Consider the following 26,703-nt stretch of genomic DNA (forward strand, 5'->3'; position numbering starts at 1 on the left):
GGTCCATTGCGTCATTTAAAGTTTGGGTTTCCTTGTTAATTTTCTGTTTAGTCGATCTATCCAAAGGTGTGAGTGGGGTATTAAAGTCTCCCACTATTATTGTGTTATTGTTAATTTCCCCTTTCATTCTTGTTAGCATTTGCCTCACGTATTGCGGTGATCCTATATTGGGAGCATATATATTTATAATTGTTATATCTTCTTCTTGGAATTATCCTTTGATCATTATGTAGTGTCCTTTGTCTCTTTTCACAGCCTTTATTTTAAAGTCTATTTTATCTGATATGAGTATTGCAACTCCTGCTTTCTTTTGGTCTCCATTTGCATGAAGTATTTTTTTCCAGCCCTTCACTTTCAGTCTGTATGTGTCCCTTGTTTTGAGGTGGGTCTCTTGTAGACAGCATATATAGGGGTCTTGTTTTTGTATCCATTCAGCCAGCCTTTGTCTTTTGGTTGGGGTATTCAGCCCATTTACATTTAAGGTAATTATTGATAGGTATGGTCCCGTTGCCATTTGCTTTGTTTTTTGGGTTCGCATTTATACAACCTTTCTGTGTTTCCTGTCTAGAGAAGATCCTTCAGCATTTGTTGAAGAGCTGGTTTGGTGGTGCTGAATTCTCTCAGCTTTTGCTTGTCTGTAAAGCTTTTGAATTCTCCTTCATATCTGAATGAGATCCTTGCTGGGTACAGTAATCTGGGTTGTAAGTTATTCTCTTTCATTACTTTCAGTATGTCCTGCCATTCCCTTCTGGCCTGGAGGGTTTCTATTGATAGATCAGCTATTATCCTTATGGGAATCCCTTTGTGTGTTATTTGTTGTTTCTCCCTTGCTGCTTTTAATATTTGTTCTTTGTGTTTGATCTTTGTTAATTTGATTAATATGTGTCTTGGGGTGTTTCGCCTTGGGTTTATCCTGTTTGGGACTCTCTGGGTTTCTTGGACTTGGGTGGCTATTTCCTTCCCCATTTTAGGGAAGTTTTCAGCTATTATCTCCTCGAGTATTTTCTCATGGCCTTTCTTTTTGTCTTCTTCTTCTGGGACTCCTATGATTTGAACATTGGGGAATTTCACATTGTCCCAGAGGTCCCTGAGGTTGTCCTCATTTCTTTTGATTCTTTTTTCTTTTTTCCTCTCTGCTTCATTTATTTCCACCATTTTATCTTCTACCTCACTTATCCTATCTTCTGCCTTCTTCATTCTACTGTTGGTTCCCTCCAGAGTGTTTTTTATCTCATTTATTGCATTATTCATTTTTAATTGACTCTTTTTTATTTCTTCTAGGTCCTTGTTAAACATTTCTTGCATCTTCTCAATCCTTGTCTCCAGGCTGTTTATCTGTAACTCCATTTTGTTTTCAAGATTTTGGATCATTATCATTATTCTAAATTCTCTTTCAGATAGATTCCCTATCTCCTCCTCTTTTGTTTGACTTGGTGGGCATTTTTCATGTTCCTTTACCTGTTGCGTATTTCTCTGCCTTTTCATCTTGTTTAGATTGCTGTGTCTGGAGTGGGCTTTCTGTATTCTGGAGGTCTGTGATTCCTTTTTATTGTGGAGGTTTCACCCAGTGGGTGGGGTTGGATGATTGGCTTGTCAAGGTTTCCTGGTTAGGGAAGCTTGTGTCGGTGTTCTGGTGAGTGGGACTGGATTTCTTCTCTCTGGAGTGCAATGGAGTGTCCAGTAATGAGTTTTGAGATGGGTCTATGGGTTTGGTGTGACTTTGGGCAGCCTGTATGTTGACACTCAGGGCTGTGTTCCTGCATTGCTGGAGAATTTGTGTGGTATGTCTTGCTCTGGAACTTATTGGCTCTTGGGTGGTGGTTGGTTTCAGTGTAGGTATGGAGGCTTTTGGACGATCTCTTATTACTTAATGTTCCCTGTAGTTAGGACTTCTCTGGTGTTCTCAGGTTTTGGGCTTAAGCCTCCTGCCTCTGGATTTCAGTCTTATTCTTCCATTAGCCTCAGGACTTCTCCATCCATACAACACTGATATTAAAACTTCTAGGTTAATGGTGAAAAGATTCTCCACAGTGAGGGACACCCAGAGAGGTTCACAGAGTTACATGAAGAAGAGGAGAGGGAGGAAGGAGATAGAGGTGAGCAGCAGGAGAAAAAGGGGGGACTCAAGAGGAGAGAGACCGATCTAGGCGGTACTCTGTTCCCTAAGTGTTCTCTGCGGTCCAGAACACCCACAGAGAATCACAGAATTGGATTGAGAAGAGAAGGGGGAGGGAGGAAGTAGAGTGATCTGGGAGAGAAAAAGGAGAGTCAAAAGGGGGAGTGAGTAATCAAACCAGTAATCACACTCCTGAGTAAAAATGGGTACTGAAGATTGGATTCTTAAATGTCCAAAATTGATATCAGATACTGAAAAACAAAGGTTAAAAATCTAGAGTAGAGGTTAGGTTCTTAAAAATACAATATTAAAAAAAAAAAAAACAAAAAGTTTAAGAAATATGTATGAAGTTTGCTTTAAAAATAGGGTCCTTTTTTTTTTTTTGCAAGGTTATAGTGGGTTACAAAAATGAAAATTAGGGAGTAATAGAGGAGTAATAGAGGACTTTAAAAAAAAGAAAAGAAAAAAATTTTTAATTAAAAAATAATAATAATAGTAAAAATATATCTAGGAATTTCTCTGGAGCTGTTGCGGGCAGTGTGGGTTTGGTTCAGTTTCAGATAGCTCCTTGTTCCAGCTTACACCTCTCGATATCTACAGGCCCCTTCCGGTGTAGTCGGTGTTAACTACAGGGATTTTAATCTGTTGCAGCGGTCACTTCTGAAGTGGTTCCCTTTGTTTCTTTGGCTTCTGTTTGCAGGTCTCTTCAGTGTCTAATTTCCGCCCTGACACAGGCGGGCAGAGGTGGTCTCTTGTTCAGGTTCGCTTGTTCAGTCGCGCTGCGGGGAGGGAGGGGCGCTGCAGAGAAATGTCGCTGGCGCGTGTGGGGAGCACTCACCGTGTTCCGGCCACACTGGGTTTGCCCCGCTCACGGCGCGTGTGCTTTCCCCGTCTACACTGCTCAGGCTCCAGGCTGCTCTCCAGGGAGCGGGTCCTGAGTTGCGTGCACTTCCCAGGCCTAAGCCGCTCAGGATCAAGTTCTCGGGTACTCCACAAAGGTCCAGACTCGGTTGGGCCTGCGTTTTGTGCCTTCCCCGCCCGAGCAGCTCAGGCAGCCAGGAGCTTGACAAGCGCACTCTCCCCAGGTGCGGTGCGCCTTCTCCCCTCCCTGGTCCCAGCCTCAGTGTCCCGGCGCACCGGTCCGGTGCATCTTGTGTCTCTTCTGGAGAGCTGATCTCTGGATGCGTCCCTCCCAGCTGATGTCAACCATCCAGAATCTCAGGAAGTCTTTGGTTAGAAACTGGAAGCCTGTTTGCAGTTTGGTAGGGGATGCCATCTCTGGGGCTGCGTTTGTCCCTTTCTGGCTCTGGCTGGCGCCCACCTCCTGCCTCCGGCGGAGGATAGGCCAGTCCGCAGCCGGCTAGCTCTTCTCTAGTATTGCTCAGTTCTTTTGTTCTGGGAACGGGCCAGCTGTGCCTTAGGTTAGGGCTTTTCACAGGTTAATTTTCTCTCTCTCTCTTGCTATCCCACAGTTTAAGTTGCTATCTCACGTTAGCTCCCTCCGATTGCCCCCAGGGCATTCGGGTCCAGTCCTTACCCTAAGCAATGCTGCCGGCTCCTCTCTGTTCAGCCCCCACTTGCTGGTGACGGATGCGAGTGTCTGGGGTACTTTTCTGCTGGGAGTTGCTTTTAGGCATGTAATCTGTGGGTTTTATTTATTTTTCCTCCCAGTTAGGATGCCCTCTGAGATTCGAAAACTTCCCCCAGACCCGCCAGTGCGAGGGTTTCCTGTTGTTTGGAAACTTCCTCTACTAAATAGTCTCCCTTCCTGGACGGATCTCCATCCCTAACTCTTTTGTCTCTCTTTTTATCTTTAATATTTTGTCCTACCTCCTTTTGAAGACAATGGGCTGCTTTTCTGGGTGTCTGATGTCCTCTGCTAGAGATCAGAAGTTGTTTTGTGTAGTTTGCGTTCAAATGTTCTTTGGATGAATTTGTGGGGGAGAAAGTGGTCTCCCTGTCCTATTCCTGACTGCTTGTTTTTAAAGCAGTTTCATAGAGCCATAAGAAAAAACTGAGTAATTTCTGTTTTTTCAACATAGTTCAAAGGACCTTTTTAGGTTCCTTTGATGGTGTCATATTTACCCTGATTTTTTTGTGATCCTTGACTCCCTCATTGATTATCTGTGCATTTGAGTCAGGTTTACTCTGGCAGAGATGGTTCTTCACTGGTCAGCTCAGCTTGGGTTTCTGGGTGTGCCTGCTGGTCGTGTCCTTGGCTGTGTGGGGCTTGCTTTCAGGGTGTATTTTTGGGCAGGGCCAGTGCCTGAGCTCTGAAGTTGGGGCAAGAGGGATGTCATTGACTGAACACAGTTGGGCGGGATTTTGGGTTTGATTTCCATACCTAAGTGAAGCTATTTCCTAGCCTGTATCCACAGTACCAGGGGTGGCTCATGATCACTGTATGGCTAAATATTTACTTAAATCTACACTTTATAATAGGAGACAAAATTGTAATAATGATAGTTACTGCTTATTAAGGGTTTCCTATATACTAGGCACTGTATTAAGTGTTCTGTGTGGTTCTCACAATAACCCAAAAGAGTAGGTACGATTATTCCCACGTTATATACAAAGAAACTGACGGTGAGAAAAGTGAAATAACTTACCTGAGGTGGTGGTGGTTCCCTCAGTCATGGCAGACTCTTGGTGACCCACAAACAGCAGCATGCCAGGCCTCCCTGTCCTTCACCGTCTTCCTCAGCTTGCTCAAGGTCACATCCATTGAGTCTGTGATGCCCTCCAGCCATCTCATCCTCTGTCATCCCCTTCTCCTCTTGCCCTCAGTCTTTCCCAGCATCAGGGTCTTTTCCAATGAGTTGGTTCTCTCATCAGGTGGCTAAAGTAACCTGAGGTTACCAGGCCATAACCGAAGTACCAACATAGGACTCAGGGCCTCTGGCTCCAGGTTCAAGGTTACTTTACTATTTACCAGTCCCCTATCATTGGACATTCAGGTTGTTGCCAGGTTTTTCTATAGTATTCAAGTAGCAGGAAGCATTTTTTTAACCTCACACCTTTCTTTTTTTTGAGGTGTTTGGATTATTTATCATATCCATTTGCTAAGAACTTTAGACAATATACATTTTGGACGTTGTTTGGTCCCAGCAATATTGAGATTGTGTGTGTGTGTGGTGTGTGTTTTTTAAAGCTGGGAACACTTTTGATCATGCATCTTTGCTTATGCATCCAGTTGCCTCCAATGGACATATTCACTAAAATAAAAGAATTTTTTAAAGACTTTAATTATACTCTTAAAGGTGCTTTTTAAGAGGTACAAATGAAAGAACGTTATCTTTACTCTTTGTCTAGAACCAAATCTCAGAATTTATGTAATTTACAAATGAATGTTTAGTCTTTGAAAGGTGACTCCATTGATTGATTCACGGGTCATTGCTAAGCACCTACTCTCTGCTAGGCACAGCTGTAGGAGCTAGGAAAACTGAAGAACAAAGACAAAATCCCAGTTCAAATGGGGCTTATGTTTTGTTTGGTAATGAGACCATAAACAAATATAAGTTTTGATCAAAATGATCAACTGAGTTAACATTTGTCCTTAGCATAACACCTAGCCCACGATGCTGCCGTAACTCATTACTGCTTATCCTTTAAGACTCAGTTCAGACACAGCTGCCTTCGGTTGAGAGTCCTGCGGCCACCTCTCCTCAGGTTACGAATCCCTCACCACCTTACTATGCACGCAACTCTCCACCGCAGCATATCATGTTAGAATTGTCATTCACTCAACTGCTCCTTCCTCTAGACTAGAACTCTCCTGGTGTACCCAGAATGGGTCACCTGTGGTCACAAGATGATGGTGACTGGAAAGGTGATCTGAAAACAAACTTGGTCATTTTTCAATCATTAAAATGTTTGTAGAGGATGAAGTGATATTTGACTAATACATGTATGACAGTGCTTCTGACGACTTTCTCAGTTCAATAATCATTGCTTGTTTTGTTTTGGGGGTAGTTTTTTGTTTGTAGGGGTTTGTTTTTTACAATTTTATTTTCAGACGTGATTTTTTTGCCCACCACTCATCACCATGGCATGGTATGTACAGCATCTCCCCCATCTTTCTGTAAGTCATCCCCATTAAAGTCTGTTTATTCATTTGGTCACTGGTGATATCCAGGATGTCCTGCATTTAAACTATTTAGATTTGCCACTGATTTAATTTGCTTATATTTTCACATTTTTTAAACTAACTTCAGAAGAGTATATTGGTTCTTTTTTTTTTTTAAGTATTATTGGTGTTTTTAGGTACTAGGTGGTTCCTTGTAAAACATGACTGCCAAGGTTATCCATTTTCATTTGTTTGTTAATTATTTTGCCTTTTGATAACAGTTTGCAGGTTATCATAATTATATGGTATAAAGAGTGCTATTAATTGTTTTATGAAGTCCAATATAGAGATCCCTCATATCACCTCCATTTCACTCCCTGGTGCCATAAAAATTTCACCATTTTTCTCTCTGGGCCGTGACATGAGAAAGGAGGTACTGTGCTAGACTGTTCTCTCTGTGAGGACAGGGACCGTGCCCTCTGGAACCGGAGACACGACCAGCACAGAGAGAGCCCAGCGCTCACTCATCTCTGTTTCATATGTGCATGTCACATGTGGAGTGAGTTATTATAAGGTGTAAGATGATAAGAACTGGAAGAGAATTACAAATAGAATTACAGGGAGTTGACAAAAACGGGTTCATATTTATTGAACCCTCTGTGTGCTTTAAATGTATTATTTAACCCAAAAAGTAGTCACACTATTAACATATACTTTGTAGCAAGGCTGAATACATCAAAGAAAGTGCCCAACTTAATTTTGAGCACTACAGCCAGCCTGCATACCTGGGAGAGAGAAATTGGTCCACTCACCTGGAACCTTTTCAAATGTGAGGTCAGTTCAGAGCTAGGATGAGTCTTTACTTTCTGGACTGAAGAAGTGAAAGCTATTACTCTTAACAACTCCAGATACCTTTGATGTTAACAAGAAGTCTCTGGTCTAAAGAAATTTTATACAAAGAATATACAGTGAGTGTTCTTACTTCTAATGATTGCCAGTGAAAAATGAATTATTTCCTTATAATTTCCCATTTATTTCATATCTCAACTTCAGATTACAAAACTCTTGGAAGAATTAAGAGAAGCCAAAGAAAATCATACACCGGAGATGAAACATTTCATGGTCTTAGAAAAGAAAATCAAGCAGATGGAAATGAGACATGAGCAGAGAGAGCAGGAGCTTCAGCAGGTAAATTAGTAAATTATACTTTTACACGTTTGTGCAGGTCTTCACGTTTAAGTCCTCCAGTTTACTATGTTTTTGTCATCCCTAACAGATTACTTCTTTCAGAGTGTTTTCATTATATATTGATTTTATTATAGATAAATGTATAGCTTTTAAGAGAAAGTAGGACTAATTCTCAAATACCTGAAGATTGGTTTACCTTATATTTAGAAAAATAGAGAAACAACTTTTGTATTATGTCCTTAATTATTGATGGATGCCTAAAAGATAGGCATTTTACCCTGGGAATAGGACTCTTGGAAAACATGTTACGTATTTAAGTCATTTCAGTAAATGTTAGTAAGGTACAGGCTTATATTGAAATGTGATCATTTAAAATATCATTTGCCTAGCGCTGTTAACATTATGATTACTACAAATAACTACACACAGATAAATTAATGGAAATTAAAGACAGCAGAAGGGTTTGATGCGTGTTTAGGCACTAGCCTTGGTCCTGATGCTTAGCTTTGCTTGAACAGTGTATTTCAGTCTGCTTTGGCTACCACACCAAAATATCATCAGCCAAGTAGCTTCAAAAACAGAAAACAACTGAAATACAAAGGATCATAAGAGACTACTACCAGCAGCTCTATGCCAATAAAATGGACAACTTGGATGAAATGGACAAATTCTTAGAAAAGTATAACTTTCCAAAACTGAACCAGGAAGAAATAGAAGATCTTAACAGACCCATCACAGGCAAGGAAATCGAAAGTGTAATCAAAAATCTTCCAGCAAACAAAAGCCCAGGACCAGATGGCTTCACAGCTGAATTCTACCAAAAATTTAGAGAAGAGCTAACACCTATCTTACTCAAACTCTTCCAGAAAATTGCAGAAGAAGGTAAACTTCCAAACTCATTCTATGAGGCCACCATCACCCTAATTCCAAAACCAGACAAAGATGCCACAAAAAAAGAAAACTACAGGCCAATATCACTGATGAACATAGATGCAAAAATCCTTAACAAAATTCTAGCAAACAGAATCCAACAACATATTAAAAAAATCATACACCACGACCAAGTGGGCTTTATCCCAGGAATGCAAGGATTCTTCAATATCCGCAAATCAATCAATGTAATACATCACATTAACAAATTGAAAGATAAAAACCACATGATTATCTCAATAGATGCAGAGAAAGCCTTTGACAAAATTCAACACTCATTTATGATTAAAACTCTCCAAAAAGCAGGAATAGAAGGAACATACCTCAACATAATAAAAGCTATATATGACAAACCCACAGCAAGCATCACCCTCAATGGTGAAAAATTGAAAGCATTTCCCCTGAAATCAGGAACAAGACAAGGGTGCCCACTCTCACCACTACTATTCAACATAGTGTTGGAAGTTTTGGCCACAGCAATCAGAGCAGAAAAAGAAGTAAAAGGAATCCAGATAGGAAAAGAAGAAGTGAAACTCTCACTGTTTGCAGATGACATGATCCTCTACATAGAAAACCCTAAAGACTCTACCAGAAAATTACTAGAACTAATCAATGAATATAGTATAGTTGCAGGATATAAAATTAACACACAGAAATCCCTTGCATTCCTATATACTAACAATGAAAAAACAGAAAGAGAACTTAAGGAAACAATACCATTCACCATTGCAACAAAAAGAATAAAATACTTAGGAGTATATCTACCTAAAGAAACAAAAGACCTATACATAGAAAACTATAAAACACTGATGAAAGAAATCAAAGAGGACACAAACAGATGGAGAAACATACCGTGTTCATGGATTGGAAGAATCAATATTGTCAAAATGGCTATTCTACCCAAAGCAATCTATAGATTCAATGCAATCCCTATCAAGCTACCAATGGTATTTTTCACAGAACTAGACCAAAGAATTTCACAATTTGTATGGAAATACAAAAAACCTCGAATAGCCAAAGTAATCTTGAGAAAGAAGAATGGAACTGGAGGAATCAACCTGCCTGACTTCAGACTCTACTACAAAGCCACCGTCATCAAGACAGTGTGGTACTGGCACAAAGACAGAAATATAGACCAATGGAACAGAGTAGAAAGCCCAGAGATAAATCCACGAACCTATGGACACCTTATCTTTGACAAAGGAGGCAAGGATATACAATGGAAAAAAGACAACCTCTTTAACAAGTGGTGCTGGGAAAACTGGTCAACCACTTGTAAAAGAATGAAACTAGAACACTTTCTAACACCATACACAAAAATAAACTCAAAATGGATTAAAGATCTAAATATAAGACCAGAAACTATAAAACTCCTAGAGGAGAACATAGGCAAAACACTCTCCGACATAAATCACAGCAAGATCCTCTATGACCCACCTCCCAGAATATTGGAAATAAAAGCAAAACTAAACAAATGGGACCTAATGAAACTTAAAAGCTTTTGCACTACAAAGGAAACTATAAGTAAGGTGAAAAGACAGCCGTCAGATTGGGAGAAAATAATAGCAAATGAAGAAACAGACAAAGGATTAATCTCAAAAATATACAAGCAACTCCTGCAGCTCAATTCCAGAAAAATAAATGACCCAATCAAAAAATGGGCCAAAGAACTAAACAGACATTTCTCCAAAGAAGACATACAGATGGCTAACAAACACATGAAAAGATGCTCCACATCACTCATTAGCAGAGAAATGCAAATCAAAACCACAATGAGGTACCATTACACGCCAGTCAGGATGGCTGCTATCCAAAAGTCTACAAGCAATAAATGCTGGAGAGGGTGTGGAGAAAAGGGAACCCTCTTACACTGTTGGTGGGAATGCAAACTAGTACAGCCACTATGGAGAACAGTGTGGAGATTCCTTAAAAAACTGGAAATAGAACTGCCATATGACCCAGCAATGCCACTTCTGGGCATACACACTGAGGAAACTAGATCTGAAAGAGACACGTGCACCCCAGTGTTCATCGCAGCACTGTTTATAATAGCCAGGACATGGAAGCAACCTAGATGCCCATCAGCAGATGAATGGATAAGGAAGCTGTGGTACATATACACCATGGAATATTACTCAGCCGTCAAAAAGAATTCATTTGAATCAGTTCTAATGAGATGGATGAAACTGGAGCCCATTATACAGAGTGAAGTAAGCCAGAAAGATAAAGAACATTACAGCATACTAACACATATATATGGAATTTAGAAAGATGGTAACGATAACCCTATATGCAAAACAGAAAAAGAGACACAGAAGTACAGAACAGACTTTTGGACTCTGTGGGAGAAGGTGAGGGTGGGATGTTTCAAAAGAACAGCATGTATACTATCTATGGTGAAACAGATCACCAGCCCAGATGGGATGCATGAGACAAGTGCTCGGGCCTGGTGCACTGGGAAGACCCAGAGGAATCGGGTGGAGAGGGAGGTGGGAGGGGGGTTCGGGATGGGGAATAAGTGTAAATCTATGGCTGATTCATATCAATGTATGACAAAACCCACTGAAATGTTGTGAAGTAATTAGCCTCCAACTAATAAAAAAATTAAAAAAAAAAACAAAACAGAAAACAGTGTTCTCACGTATCTGGAGGCTAAAAGTTTACGATCAAGCTTCCAGCTGATTCGGTTTCTGTGGGAGCTCCTCCTGGCTTGTAGATGACCTTTCCTCTGGGTGTGCTCTGTGGGGTGGGGAAGGGCGAATAGATGCCTCTTTTTATGAGGACACTAATCCAGTCTGACTAGGGCTCCACCCTTGGTACTTCATTTAACTTGAATTAGTTTCTTACTCCAAATACAGCAAAACTGTGTATTGGGGCTTTAACATATGAACGAGAGGGTGGGGCACATACAAACAGTATATAAATTTATATACTCTTTGAAAACAACAATTATCATATACATGCAAAGCTTTATGGATAGCCCAAGTTCCACAGAGAAACCCTAGCTCTACTTAATCATACCAAGATTCTAGCTCTTTATCATACAGAAACTAATAAATGTGAAATGGAACACAAAGAGATTAATATACTTGATTTCTTAGGCTTTTTTTGGTGCACTTCTCTTAAAAACATTGTATTCTAAGAAACCACCAGTCATAGTAGAAATAAGGCACCATGGTGTGTCACCGTATTACCAGAACCTACCCATATTATATAATTCCTGTTGTAGAAAATGGTTGTAAGTTGTTGATAAATATGTTTAACATTAGCTTTCTTACTTGTTATAAGCACATACTATGTTATAGCCTTAGGACATATTTTGTAGTCTTATTATAAACAAATGTGATATATAAACATATATATAAGTTCTCTATATATTATTTCAATATGGTTTATAAAATTTATTTCACTTGCTTAAGCAAAAATATAGTAGGGTTTTTAGGACATCCTTGATTTATAGAAAGCTGATAGATATCAGTTTGATATATAGCATGGTAAAAAATTAGGACGTCATCAAAATGGTGAATAGTTCATTCCTGACTTCAGGATCCCTTAGAATAAGACCACCTAGCAACTATCTATAAATAAGACGCAGTTTGAAAGTCTGGGAACACAGGTGAAGTGAAGCACGCTTTTACACCAGAGAGACCAAGAAGGACCACATTAGAAGTGTAAGATGAACAACCAAACTGATAGCATTTTTCCTCCCTAGAAGAGAATCCAAGGTGCACGTCCAGCTCTCCCACCGCTGTGGGTTGCTTCCTAGGAGACCCATTCGCGTTTTCCGTCGTGGGTGTTTCAGGGGTAATCTGTAGGGCTTGGCCACTGGGGATGAGACAGAGAAGGGGCAGGGTCTGCGGTAACCGGCACTTGACTTGTGGTAGACCCAGCTCCTGCCCGAGTAGTGCCCGAGTAGATGCCAGCCAGCGGCTGTTCACATTTGCTGGCCCTGTGTGGCCAGGGGCATCCGGGTACAGCTCTGCCTGATACGTACCCCAGACAATGAGCCTGGCCAGCCTTGGGACCTTTTCCACCACCTGCCTGTGTAGGGAAGCTAATTCATATCCCCATCTAATGCCGAATACAGCTTCCAGCTCCCCCAGCAAGGAAACCAAACCAGGTGCCTAGAAGCTGTGTAGCCCATCCTACAGCCTCCCTTACAATGGCACTTGAGCCCGGAGAGCCTGGACAGCAACACTGTCTATCTGCAAAGCTAAGCCACTGGCTTAGTAGTCTTACCTAATGTGGAAGCTCAGTCACAATTCTGCCTGATTTAGGTCGCCAAAAAGTCAGTCCCATCTTGGACTTTTTCTGCCACCCCAACAACTCATGGCACCATCTGCTGCTAAGTGTAGTACTCAATAGAGTCTGAAAAAAAAGCATGACCAGAAAATCTAGGCAACTGCAGAACTCATCCTATAGACACACTTGGCTTCCAGTCCTATCCAGTCCCAGCCAGCAGCAGCCTCTTGACCTCAGAGCTCAGGCAGTATCCTTACCCAAAAAAGAGACCCTGATAGCAAGTTCCACCTGCCCAAGGACACTACCAGCTGACCTCTCCAAAACCCCAAGCTGAGCTAATAGACAACAGACTGTCTCTGCCAAGGCCAACATATAAAGTCTAGAAAAGAAGTCCATTTACTCGAATGCACAAATACCAACACAAAAATCAAAGATCATGAAAATCAGTTGAATATAATACTACCAAAGGAAACTAATAAAGCTCCAATACTGCTTATAACAAAATGGAAATGTGTGAACTGTCCTAACAGAGAATTCATAAAAGTCCTTTTTAAGTTAACTACAAAAAGACACAGAAAGACAACCGTATAGAAGTCAGAAAACAGACATGACCAAAACAAATTCAGCAAAGAAATATAAACCATTAAAAGAAAAAAGAAGAATCATAGAACTGAAGAATTCTGTTCTGAATTCTGAAGAATGCTGTAGACAACTGCAGCAGCAGACTTGACCATACAGAAAAATCACTAAGCTAGAAAACAGGTCATTTGAAATTATCCAGTCAGAGAAGCCAAAAGAATGAAAAAGTGAAGAAATCCTGTGGAATTTATGGGACACCATCAGAAAAAAACATTATCCCCACTATGGAAATCCCAGAAGGATAAGTCAAAGAAAAAGGGACAGAAAGTTTATTAAAGGCAATAATGGCTGAAACTCCTCGGGAGAGATATGGACATAGATTCTTGCTTTGCAGGTGGATTCTTTACCTGCTGAGATACCAGGGAAGATAGGTTTAGCCCACGAAGGGCTACACTAAAACACATTATAATTAAATTTTCAAAGATCAGAGACAGGTTCCAATTCAAGTGCGCAATGTAGAAAGACCCTGAACTCACCTCCTCCCCTGGGCACACTGATCTACAGCATACAGAATGATTTTTTCAGGACAGAACCCCCAAAATAACTGAGCACCTCCTACACATTGGATAAATGAGAAAAAAGAAAACCACATCAAAGTAGGTAGGAAAGGATAAGGCACAACCTCACCATAAACCTCTCCCCTGGCACAGTGATTCACATTCAATAGGGAACTGAAAACCCAAGCTTCTCCCTGAAGGAAAAAGGGTTTGAACCCCATTGGACACTCCAACTTTTAATTCCTGAACCTGAGAGATGAGCCCTGGCAAGAGTCCAACTTTGAAAGCTAACGGGGCTTGTGTCCACGGGACACACAAGACTATAGCAAACTTGAGAAATAGTTTTAATGGGCTTGCACACAAAGACCACCCACCTAAAGGCCCAATGCAGGGACAGATGCCTGAAAAGGCCTAAATAGACATTTCTCCAAAGAAGACATGCAGATAGCCAGTAAATACATGAAACATTGCTCATTATCAGAGAAATGCAAATCAAAACTGCAATGAGATATCACCTCACACCAGTCAGAATGGCCATCATCAAAAAATCTACAAACAATAAATGCTGGAGAGGGTGTGAAGAAAAGTGAGCCCTCCTGCACAGCTGGTAGGAATGCAAATTGATGCAGCCACTACGGAGAACAGTATGGAGATTCTGTGAAAAACTAGGAATAAAACTACTGTATGATCAGCAATCCCACTCCTGGGTCTGTATCTGGGGAAAAACCATGGTTTGAAAGAATACATTCACCCCAGTGTTCATTGCAGCACTATTTACAATAGCAAGGACGTGGAAGCAACCTAGATGGCCTTTGATGAATGGATAAAGAAGTTGTAGTACATATATACAATTGAATATTACTCGGCCATAAAAAGAACAAGTGTGAGTCAGTTGATCTGAAATGGTGAATGTAGAGCCTCTTATACAGAGTGAAAGTTGCTCAGTTGTGTCTGACTCTTTCTGACCCCATGGACTATACAGTCCATGGAATACTCCAGGCCAGAATACTAGACTGGGTAGCCTTTCCCTTTTCCAGGGGATCTTCCCAACCCAGGGATTGAACCCAGGTCTCCTGCATTCCAAGTCGATTCTTTACCAGCTGAGCCACAAGGGAAGCCCAAGAATACTGGGGTGGGTAGCCTATCCCTTCTCTGGCAGATCTTCCCAACCCAGGAATCAAACCGCAGTCTCCTGCATTGCAGGCAGATTTTTTACCAACTGAACTATCAGGGAAGACATACAGAGTGAAGTAAGTCAAAAAGAGAAAAGCAAATATTGTGTATTAGTGCATCTATGTGAAACTTAGAAAAATGGTACTGATGAACCTATCTGCAGGGAAGGAATGGAGACACAGACGCAAAGAACAAACTTGCGAACACAGCAGGGGACGGAGACGGTGGGACGAATGAAGAAAGTTGCACTGATGTGTATACTCACTGCCGTGTGTAAAATAGCCAGCTAGTGGGAAGCCGCGGTGTAACACAGGAAGCTCAGCCTGGTGCTCTGCAACAGCCTGGGTGGGATCGGTGGGGAATGGGAGGGAGGCCCACGAGGGAGGGGTTTTTACATACATGTATATATGTGTGTGTATATATGTAAATACACACATACATAGTACAGCAGAACTAACACAACATTATAAAGCAATTATCCTTCAGTTTTAAAAAAAATGAAATTTGAACATTTTCTAACATTATATACAAAAATAAAATGGATAAAGACCTAAATGTAAGATTAGATATGATAAATCTCTTAGAAGAAGACATGGGCAGAACACTGACATAAATTGCAGCAATATCTTTTTTTAATTAATCTCCTAGAATAATGGAAATAGAAGCAGGACCTCACTAAACTTAAAAGCTCTTGTACAGCAAAGGAGGCCGTAAACAAAGAAAAGGGCAGTCCAAAGAACATGAGAAAATATCTGCAAAGGAAGTGACCAACACAGGATTAATCTCCAAAATAAACAGCTCATGCAGCTCTGTTATCAAAAAAGCAAAACAGTCAAACACTGGCAGGAGATCTAAATAGATACTTCTTCAAAGAACATACACAGATGGCCAAAAAGGAAAGAAAAGATGCTCAAGATCACTAACTACCAAAGAAATGCAAATCAAATCTACAGTGAGATAGCGCCTCATACCAGAATGGCCATCATGAGAAAGTGTACAAACGGTGAGTGCTGGAAAGGTGACTCTCATGTACTGTTAGTGGAAATGTAAATTGGTACAACCTCTCTGGAGAACAGTATGGAGGTTCCTTAAAAAGCTAAACATCGAAATAGCTTATGACCCAGCAATCCCACTCCTGGGCATATACCTGAAGAAAATCATAATTGGAAAAGGTACATGCACTCTGTGTTCATTGTAGCACTATTTACAATAGCCACGATATGGAAGCAACCTAAATGTCCATCAACAGAGGAATGGATAAGGAAGATATAGTACATACATACAATGGAATATTACTCAGCCATAGAAAGAACAAAGTAATACCATTTGCAGCAACATGGATGGTTCTAGAGATGATCGTACTAAGTGAAGCAAGTCAGAGAAGGATATCTTACAATATTGCTTTTATGTGGAATCTAAAAAATATGGCACAAGTGAATGTATTTACAAAACAGACTTTCAAAAACTTATGGTTATCAAAGGGGAAATGTGACGTAAGGGAGGGATAAATTAGGAGTTTGGGATTACCGTATACACACCACTACACATAAAATATATAACCAATAGGGACCTACTGTATAGCACAGAGAATTCTGCTCCGTATTCTGTAGTAACCTATATAGGAAAAAATCTGAAAAAGAAGGAATATTTGTATATGTATAAGTGAATCACTTTGTGGTCCACCTGAAACTAACACAACATTGTAGATCAACTACTCCAATAAAATTACAAACTCAGAACTGAGGGCAGCTTCCAAATAGCAAGGAAAGCCATAGGTTTAAAAGGTCCCTTTCACACCTGACTAAAAATACTAAATTTCTTCCATAATTTCAATTCTGGGGGGGGGGGGGGGGGGAACACAAGACCTGAAAAATATACTACCATGTAGCTTCTTACAAACATCTCTACTGTTAATCTAGGAAACATGTCACCACTAGAAAACGCAAAGGTTTCACTATGTGTGGTGCTAGAGCAATCTTTTGACTTCATGGTTCCGTTGGTTTTTTTTTCTGGTGGAGTAGTTGATTTACAATGTGTCAGTTTCTGGTGTACGGCAAAGTGGTTCGTTTATACATATACACATACTATTTCAGACTCTGACTGAAGATACAGATCATATCATCATCATAAGCAGGGCTTCCAAGGTGGCACTTATGGTGAAGAATCTTCCTGCCAGTGCAGGAGACACAAGAGACACAGGGTCAATCCCTGGGTGAAAAGATCTCCTGGAGTAGGAAATAGCACCCCACTCCAGCATTCTTGCCTGGAAAATTTCATGGGCAGAGGAGCCTGGCGGGCTGTAGTCCACGGGACATGACTAAGCACACACACGCACACATTTCAATCAATGTAGGAAAAAACCTTTAACACGAACGCCCGTTCTTGATAAAAACTCAACAAATTAGGTATAAAAATAACGTACCTCAACATGATAAAGGCCACATATAACAGGACCACATGTGTATGCATTGGTCTCTCAGTCGTGTCCGACTCTTTGTGACCCCAGGGACTGTAGCCCACCAGGCTCCTCTGTCCATGGAATTCTCCACGCAGGACGACTGGAGTGAGTTGCCTTTCATTTAACATCAGAGTCTATAGTGACAGGTTGGAAGCTTTTCTGCTAAGATCAGAAACAAGAGAAGAGTGCCCATTCTCACCACTCTTATTCAACATAGTATTAGAAGCCTTAGTCAGAGCAGTCAGGCAAAGGATGAAATTGTCTCTATTTGTGAGTGACATTATTTTATATAGAGAAAATCCTAAAGACTTTACCTAAAAACTGCTGGTGAATTCAGCAAATTCAGTAAAGTTCTTTGATACCAAAATCAGTATACAAAAGTCAGTGATGTTTCTATATACTAACAACAAATTATCTGAAGAATAAAATAATTCCATTTATAATAATATCAAAAAGAATAAAATACTTGGAAATAAATCTATCCAAGGAGGTAAAAGATCCATATGTTGATAACTATAAGGCATTAATGAAAGAAATTAAAGACAAAGGTATTCCATGTACATGATTTATAAGAATTGATACTGTTAAAATGTCCAAAGCCATCTATAGATTCACTGTGATCTCTGTCAAGATTCCAGTGGCATTTTTTATGCTGATAGAAAAACCATTCTGAAATTTGTATGGAATCACAAAGACCATGCAGAGTCAAAGCAATCCTAAGGGAGAACAATAAAGCAGGAGGTGTCTTCATTTCCTAATTTCATACTATATTACAAAGCTGTAGTAATCAAAACAGTGTGGTCCTGGCATTAAAAACAAGCACATAGCCCAATGGAATGGACTCTAGAACCCAGAAATAAATCCAGGTGTACATATTTGATAAGGGAGCCAAGAATACCCAGTGGAGAAAAGACACTTTTCTTTATAAATGGTTCTGGGGAAATGTAATATTTACATGCAAAAGACAAACTAGATCCCTGTCTTATACCATTCACAAAAATTACTCTAAATGGATTAAAGACCAGAAACCATAAAATTCTTAGAATAAAACACAGGGTAAAAGTTCACTGATACGTGTCTTGTCATAGATCCCTTTTGGATGTGATACCTAAAGCACAAACAACAAAATAAACAAATGGGCCCACATCAAGCTAAAAAAGCATCTGCACAGCCAAGGAAATAATCAAAATGATGTAAAAGCAAGCTCTGACTCATACAACTCAATAGCAAAAAAAGAAAAAAACTAATTTAAAAAATGGGCAAAGGACCTGAATAGACGTTGTTCCAAACAAGGTATTTAAATGCCCCACAGCTGTATGAAAAGACGCTCGACACCACTAATTATGAGGAAATGCAAGTCAAACCCACACGGAGGCGTATCAAAAGAGTATTTGTCTGCTCGGTTGTGTCCAACTCTTTGTGACCCCATGGACTGCAGCCCGCCAGGCTCTCTGTCCATGGAATTTCCCAGGCAGGAATACTGGAGTGGGTTGCCATTTCCTACTCCAGGGGATCTTCTTGACTCAGGGATCAAACCCGCGTCTCCTGCTTGGCAGGTGGATTCTTTACCAAGGCACCATCTGGAGAATGGCTATTATTAAAAAGGCAAAAGTATTGACAAGGATGTGGAGGAAAAAGAACTCTTGTGCACTGTTGGTGGCAATGTAAATTGGTGCAGCCAGTGTTATTTACAGTATTTGCAGTATTATTTACATCAGCCAAGACATGTCCATCAGTGGGTGAATGGGTAAAGAAAATGTGATATATATACATATACACACCCACAGTGGGATAGTATGGAATGGTATTCACCCATTAAAAAAAAGGAAATCCTACCACTTGCAACAACATGGATGGATCCTTAAGGACTTTTGCAAAGTTAGACAGAGAAAAACAGACACTATGATCTGATATGTGTATTCTTTTAAAAAAAAAAATTAAAGATGAGATTGGTAGTTCCCCGAGGCAGGGTGTAGATGTGGGGGAATTGGATAAAGGTGGTCAAAGGTTAAAACTTGTAGTACAATAGAAGTTCTGGGTGTATAATGCACTGCATGCTGACTGTAGTCAACACTTACGTTGTATATTTGAAAGTTGCTAAGAAAGTAAACCTTTTCATCACAAAATCTTATGTGGTGACACCTTAATTTATCGTGGTAATCATTTCACAGTATTTACATATATCATGTCATTTCTTTGCATAACTTCAGTTCAGTTCAATCGCTCAGTCATGTCTGACTCTTTGCAACCCCATGGACTGCAGCTTGTCAGGCCTCCCCGCCCATCACCAACTCCCGGAGTTTACCCAGACTCATGTCCATTGAGTCGGTGATGCCATCTAACCATCTTATCGTCTGTCATCCCCTTCTCCTCCTGCCTTCAATCTTTCCCAGCATCAGGGTCTTTTCAAATGAGTCAGCTCTTTGCATCAGGTAGCCAAAACATTTGGAGTTTCAGCTTCAACATCAGTCCTTCCAGCGAACACTCAGGACTGATCTTTAGGATGGACTGGTTGGATCTCCTTGCAGTCCAAGGGACTCTCAAGAGTCTTCTCCAACACCACAGTTCAAAAGCATCAATTCTTCGGCACTCAGCTCTCTTCACAGTCCAACTCTCACATCCATACATGACCACTGGAAAAACCATAGCCTTGACTAGACGGACCTTTATTGGCAAAGTAATGTCTCTGCTTTTTAATATGCTGTCTAGGTTGGTCATAACTTTCCTTCCAAGGAGTTAACGTCTTTTAACTGTATACCTTAAACTTGTACAATGTTATGTCAATTAATGTCTGAATATGATTGACAAGTCGTTAAATGCCAAGTTTTAATATATGAGACATCAAAATAACTGAAAATTCATACAGCGTTTTGTATTCCCCATAACTCAAGCACCTATTTATACAATGTCTGAAATTCTTTTATTTCACTGATAAATTATGAAGTAATTATTCGATAGCCAGGCAGAATTATAAATATAAATTTTCTTGCAGAGGTTCAGCATGTATAATGTCTGGAAACATTATTGGTTTTGTTGCCTTAACCAGTTATTTTTTTATGGCTAGCTTTGTGTGGTTTGTAATGTCTGTGATTAACATTTCCCTTCTGGTAAGGTATTTTATTAATAAAATTATAAGAACAGTATTGTAAGTTACTGGAGAAGGTACTTACTTCACAGCTGAAAAAAACTGATCTAGTATGGGTAGTTAAGAGCAAGGGCCCTGGGGCCAGCCCATTGGGTGTGAATTCTAACTCTGCCTCCAGTGGCCTCTGTGTGAATCCAGGGCAAGTTAATTGTTTTATTTATCTGTGACTCTTTTCCCCCACCTGTTAAATGGAGATGGATATGTAGAATATCTCCTGGCGTGTTATAAGATTAAATGTTAGCATATATGAGACTTGAAGCCAAGCCTGGCACGTGATAGGTGTCATCATATGGTTCATTAGTGACATGTTGCATTAAAACTGTCTTGATTGCATCTCAAGTGCAGTTCTTAAGAACAGCATTTTAGGGATGTTTGAATTCATTCCAAGGTATTAAATGCTTTAAATGGTATCCTGCCCTGCCCCCAACCCAGGCTTAAAATAAAAAACTTTAAACTTCTTAACTCCCTATCAGAATTAGATACTAAAATTCCCACTTACTCTTTGCTTGTAAGCCTTTCCTGACCTAATGGGGCCTGTAGGTAAGGTTCCTCTCCCGCTGCCCCATCCCCTCTGACACATAGGTCACCAGGTTACCTTTGTCAGCGTTGGCCCCGTTGAGCTCCTAGAAGCTGTTGGAGGCTCGTTATCCCCATGATAAACTCTTAACCATAATGTGGTGTTTTTAATTTGCAGATGATACAGCAGACACACCAGGTAGTAGAAACCGAGCAAAACAAAGAAATTGAGAAATGGAGAAGACTTGCACAGCTGAAGAATCGGGAGCTGGACAAGTTCCGAACGGAGTTGGACTCGATCTTGGACGTTCTCCGAGAGCTGCACCGGCAGGGCGTGGTTGTGCCAGCTACTCTGGCAGAAGTGAACGCACCAGAGTATTAGTAGAAACTCACATGTCACGCGACCTCACAGAGAGGCCTGCAGATGGCTGGGGTCCCTGTCAGAAGGAGGCTTTTGAAAAAAGTGATCCAGTATGTTGCTGGAACACAAGAACAACATTTCAAAATAAATTATATTTTATCAGTTAGGGGAAAATAAAAGCAGCATTAATGGTATATTTTACTGGAAAAAATTAGTTATCAACATTTTAAATAATTTACGGACAGTCCCTTATGGCAGATGATTAGAGCTGGTGTTATTTATTGCAAAAGGCCTCACTTACACACTAGATAGGGGAGGAAAACAAAATTGCAGATACTTGGCCATTATTGACTCGGTGTGTATTTTTAATTCTTGCCCAGAAGAATAGCCCCTCTTTCTCACAGAAACAGGGGGCAATGTGAGCACTGTGGCTCAGACAGTCACCGGTGTAATGGTGCTTCATGTTCATTCTGACGAGTAGGTAGATAGTGAACTCTCGTGTTCCCCCAGATTTCCACCTCTAGGTGCCTCATTTTGCACCTGATGCAAGGTGAAAGGTATACATCACAAGTAATAGGGGAATTTGATCTATTCAGTTTTGTTTATGCTATGTGTCTCAAATGCCAGTCCCTCTTTTGTAACTCTAAACAGAATGCAACATTTTTACTTCATTTAAGAAGTAAATATATGTTCACTAAAGAAATTAAAAGCATGCCAGATTATAAAATAATTAAAAGTAGCCAGATTATTCTCCTACTTCACAGTTCCGTTTCCGAAAGCAGACAATAGGCAAGTGAGATACTGGCAAGTGAGAGCTGTCGCTGGGGCGCCCCCTGGTGGCCGCTTTGTTTTCAGCTGTTCTGGCTCACTGCTGTCCGATAGGAGGGTCCTGTGAGCCACGTGTCATTTAAAAATTTTTATAGCCACATTTAAAAAGGTAAAAAGAAACAAATGAAATTAATTTTGGTAATTTATGTGATATATCTAAAATAATATAAAAATTGGGATTTTACATTCTGTTTTTCATCCCAAGTTTCCAAAAGCAGGTAAGTTTTCCATTTACAGCACACCTCAGTTTGAACCAGCCACATTCTAAGTGCTCAATAACCACATGCCAGCAATTGGAATTCTAGAATAATCATTACAAAGTGAAGTACTTTATAAAGGACATGTGAAGTAGAACTTGGTAAACTTATAGGTAGTAAATGTGAAATGTGGAAATCAAATATAAGGAATACAATTAATGTATGTATTAATTTCCAGCATTTTTAATGTCCTTTTCCTAAGGGTAGAAAGCATTAATTATAGTTTGCTATTTTTTTATGTGAAAGAGTTGTAAGTTATAAACTATTTTGGTTATTATTTGAGTGTGTTTTGTATACTTTTTATCTGCAAACCTATTCATTTATAACCGTACCTTCCCTTTGTCTTTTTGACTGACCCTCCATGGGCCGTTCTTTCTAAGCACAAGCATGGCTGATTCTGAAACACAAATAGTACAGACATCAAACAGATGATCAGTTCCAGAAAAGGGACACCCTGTTTTGATGAGGACTCCATATTTTGGAATAAGCCGCACATGTGACACAGCTTCGATTTCATTTACAGAGTAAAGGTCCATATCTGCTATCAGAACTGCTAGTTACAACCAAAAACCTCAGAGACCGTATCTCAGCCCTTCATTTTTGCACTGAGAGTCTAGGATGAGAACACAGATCAACACGTTTAGACCATCTTGAAAAAAAGAAAGGCAGAAAGGCTTTTTGAAAATTCAAACTCCAGAGACTATCATTCCTCTTCCACCAGTTCTATCCCCTCACAATGTCATAAGACACCTGCATCCACAGCTTGCCGGCCCTGGAAAGGGCAAAATTCAAGATTCTGCTCAAGATTCAAGGTTGCTGCTCACACCATTGCTTTTGTGTGAGCAAAGAGGTTACGATCAGATCTATTATTTGTGAGCCCACAGCATTCCATAACTAGCTCTACCCATCAACCCTCAGAAATCCAGGCTTTAATATTAGGGTTCCATTCCATACTGGAAAAATTCTAAATCAGTGACTAAATACCAAGAAGATGGTAGCCAAACCTAAGGGTGCTGATTGGGGAGGTCCAAAATCTACAGGTACCTTATTTAACAAGTCATTTTAATTTTACCTGAGATTAAACACTTAGTAGTTATGCAATGGCTATCCTACTTTGAACAACCCCTTAACAGTGAATGGGCTTCCCTAATAGCTCAGTTGGTAAAGAATCCGCCTGCAATGCAGGGGACCCCAGTTCGATTCCTTGGTCAGGAAGATCCACTGGAGAAGGGATAGTTTACCCACTCCAGTATTCTTGGGCTTCCCTTATGGCTCAGCTGGTAAAGAATTGGCCTGCAGTGCAGGAGACCTGGGTTTGATGCCTGGGTTGGGAAGATCCCCTGGAGAAGGGAAAGGCTACCCACGCCAGTATTCTGGCCTGGAGAATTCCATGGATTGTAAAGCCATGGGGTTGCAAAGAGTCAGACGTGACTGAGCGACTTTCTCTTTTACTTTAGCAATGAATGGTTAGCGGAGTGAAGTTTGAAAGTTTTCTAATCCCTGTGCCGTATGCTAATTCACTTGAGTTGTGTCCGACTCTGTGACCCTATGGACTGTAGCCCTCCAGGCTCCTATGTCCATGGGGATTCTCCAGGCAAGAATACTGGAGTGGGTTGCTATGCCCTCCTCCAGGGGATCTTCCCGACCTAGGGATCAAACCGAGTCTGATGTCTTCTGCATTGGTAGGTGGTTCTTTACCACTAGAGCCAAATCCCTGCTACTGATCATTCTGCTCTAGTATGTTGAACCCATTAATTAGAGCCTTTTTCAGTTTCTATTGAAGGGTCCTTTAATGAAAAGCACATGTAATCCTTCTCAGCACCTGTTCAGCTAGCTAAGGGATTAGTTCCTAGCCCAAACTAACCTATTTCCTTCTCTCTAAAGCAAAGTATTGGAAGGACTGATGCTGAAGCTGAAACTCCAATACTTTGGACAGCTGATGTGAAGAACTGACTCATTGGAAAAGACCCTGATGCTGAGAAAGATTGAAGGCAGGAGAAGGGGACAACAGAGGATGAGATGGTTGGATGGCATCACTGACTCAATGGACGTGAGTTTGAGCAAGCTTCGGGAATTGCTGATGGACAGGGAAGCCTGGCGTGTTGCAGTCTATGGGATTGCAGAGTCGGCACGACTGAGCAACTGAACTGAAAGCAAAGTAGGTCTGGGTTGGTTGAAAGCTTCAATCACAATCACGTAAATAGTGCAAATAGGAGGACTCTTCCCCACCAATGCCTATTTTATAGGACTCATAAAAAATGTTTGAAGAGCAGCATCATCAGGGGATCTACAGAGGAAAGAGGCACCACGTTCCATCCGTGGAATAAAATGGGTTGTTAGTAAATTCAGTGGCAAGATGCTGGACTTCGTGGAAAAGCAGACAAAAAAGGGAGCGTGGCGGTAATTGTACCAGGTAAGCCTCCCTGGAGCACAGAATTGAAGAGGCGAGAACAGGGCAGGAGTCTGACCCAGTGAGCTAGTCTTAGGAAGCCTGCCCTTCACGTAAACCCTTTCTGTGGCCTTCCGGTGTCCCCGCCATAGGGTATTGATAGTACAGTGAGAAAGACCTGATGCAGAGGGCCTGTGCAACTCCTTGGAGAAAGGTCTGGAAGGAACTTGGATTTGTGGGGCATGGAAAAGTGAAGTCATTAGAGAAGAACTGTTTACAAAAGGGTTAAGTTGACCTCATTGGAGCAGCCTGAGTGGACTGAAGATCCAGGTTGGTTTTCTCCCACCAGTGTCAGGAAGTGTAAATGACCAAAGATATTTGCATGCCCACGTCTTACCTGTTTTGTGCATCTTCCTGGCCATGTGCAAGGAGCACTCATGAGATCAAGCAGGTGCTTACTCCCCTGACTTGGGGTCAGAACCTTCATAGGAACCAAGTTCCTCACACATAATAGGGGCTTAGTAAATTTATCACCTTCTGTTGTCCTTGGACTTGCATCTACATGCAACCCTTTGCTCCCATCAATCCCCAAAGATCATATCTACTCTCATACTCACAGCATAGTTGTGCTGCTTCCAGCAGGATAACATTGGGTCTGCATCTCTACTGTTCCTTTCTCCTGAGTGCCAGCCCCTATTCCCAGTTCCTGCCAGAATTACCCAGTGTCCTCATAAAAGTCAAATGTGTTTGAAACCAACTCCTTTACTTTTCTCCCTGAAACCAGCTGCCCACTCCCCTGGGTTTCAACATTCTCCAGTCAGTTCCAAACTCTAAGGCATCCTTGACCGTCTTTGTCAACCTGGGATGCTGTAACATCATAGATTACCATAGACTGGGTAGCTTAAACAGCATATTCCTCAAGTTCTGGAGGCTGAGAAGTCTGAGGTCAGGGTGTCGGTGCTTCCTTGCTTGAAGACAGCAGACTTACTGTGTCCTCACATGACCAAGGGCAGAGAGACACAAGTTAGACCCTTATAAGAGCACTGATTCTATTATTCCTGAGGGGTCCACTCTCGGAACCTCGTTTAATCCTACTTACCTCCCAAAGGCCCTGCCTCCTAACACTGGGAGACAGGGTTTCAACACGAGAATTTTGAGAGGACACACATACTCAGTTTATACATCGACTAACTCTCCCCAACGTGGAGTCGTTAAACCTGTAGCCAATTTCTCCAAAATAAGGCTTATATCAATCTGTCCTTTTCGACTCCCATATCCACCACCACAGAAGCCCTGTCACCATTTTACTTATTTTTCTGGTAGAGGTTTAATCTATTTCTCTACTCCAATGTTCTCACTCCAAATAGTCTGCGAGACAGCACTGCCAGCTCTGCTTCAGCACCCCATGTTCCCCCTTCACCCTGTTGCTTTTTAGGTGCAGATGTCAGAATCCTCACCCCAGCCTCCCTCTCCATCAGACCGTCTCCACCTCCTACACACATCCTCCCTATGTTAGTTTTCTATTACTACTATATGTAGCACCTTAACTGTTCTGGAGGTCAGGGGTCCAACACAAGTCTCATCTGGCTAAAATCCAGGTATCGGCAGGGTGTGCTTCTCCTGGAGGCTCCAGGAGAGAATGTTTCCTTGCTTTTTCTGGTTACCGGAGGCCACCCGCATCCCTTGGCTTGTGGCCTCACTTCCTCCACCTTCACTGCCAGCATGCTTGCATCCTCTCGGGACATTCTTCCAAGATTACGTCCCCCTCTGACTCTTAAGCTCAGCTGGGATGTGTTCTCCTCTTTTAAGGACCCAGGTGATTAGATTAGGCCCCCCTGCAGGGTAGTCCAGGCTACTCTTCCCACTGTCTCCTCTCAGGATCCTCTTTTCCCATCCCA

The 26,703-nt window shown here is 41.1% G+C and overlaps 1 protein-coding gene across 4 annotated transcripts in view; it reads left to right on the forward strand.

Moving 5' to 3' along the window:
- Positions 1 to 22,693, forward strand: part of CEP162 (centrosomal protein 162) — a 108,170-nt gene extending 85,477 nt beyond the window's left edge. For all 4 annotated transcript variants that reach the window (XM_043888200.1, XM_043888199.1, XM_043888197.1 and 1 more), the window contains 2 exons: positions 7,236 to 7,370; positions 21,149 to 22,693. In XM_043888200.1, coding sequence (XP_043744135.1) covers positions 7,236 to 7,370; positions 21,149 to 21,352 — 339 coding nt within the window. In that variant the 3' untranslated portion in view covers positions 21,353 to 22,693. The remainder of the gene's footprint in view (positions 1 to 7,235; positions 7,371 to 21,148) is intronic.
- Positions 22,694 to 26,703: the final 4,010 nt, after the last annotated feature.

The sequence above is a fragment of the Cervus elaphus genome, chromosome 26 (assembly GCF_910594005.1).
Source record: "Cervus elaphus chromosome 26, mCerEla1.1, whole genome shotgun sequence".
NCBI classification, from domain to species: domain Eukaryota; kingdom Metazoa; phylum Chordata; class Mammalia; order Artiodactyla; family Cervidae; genus Cervus; species Cervus elaphus.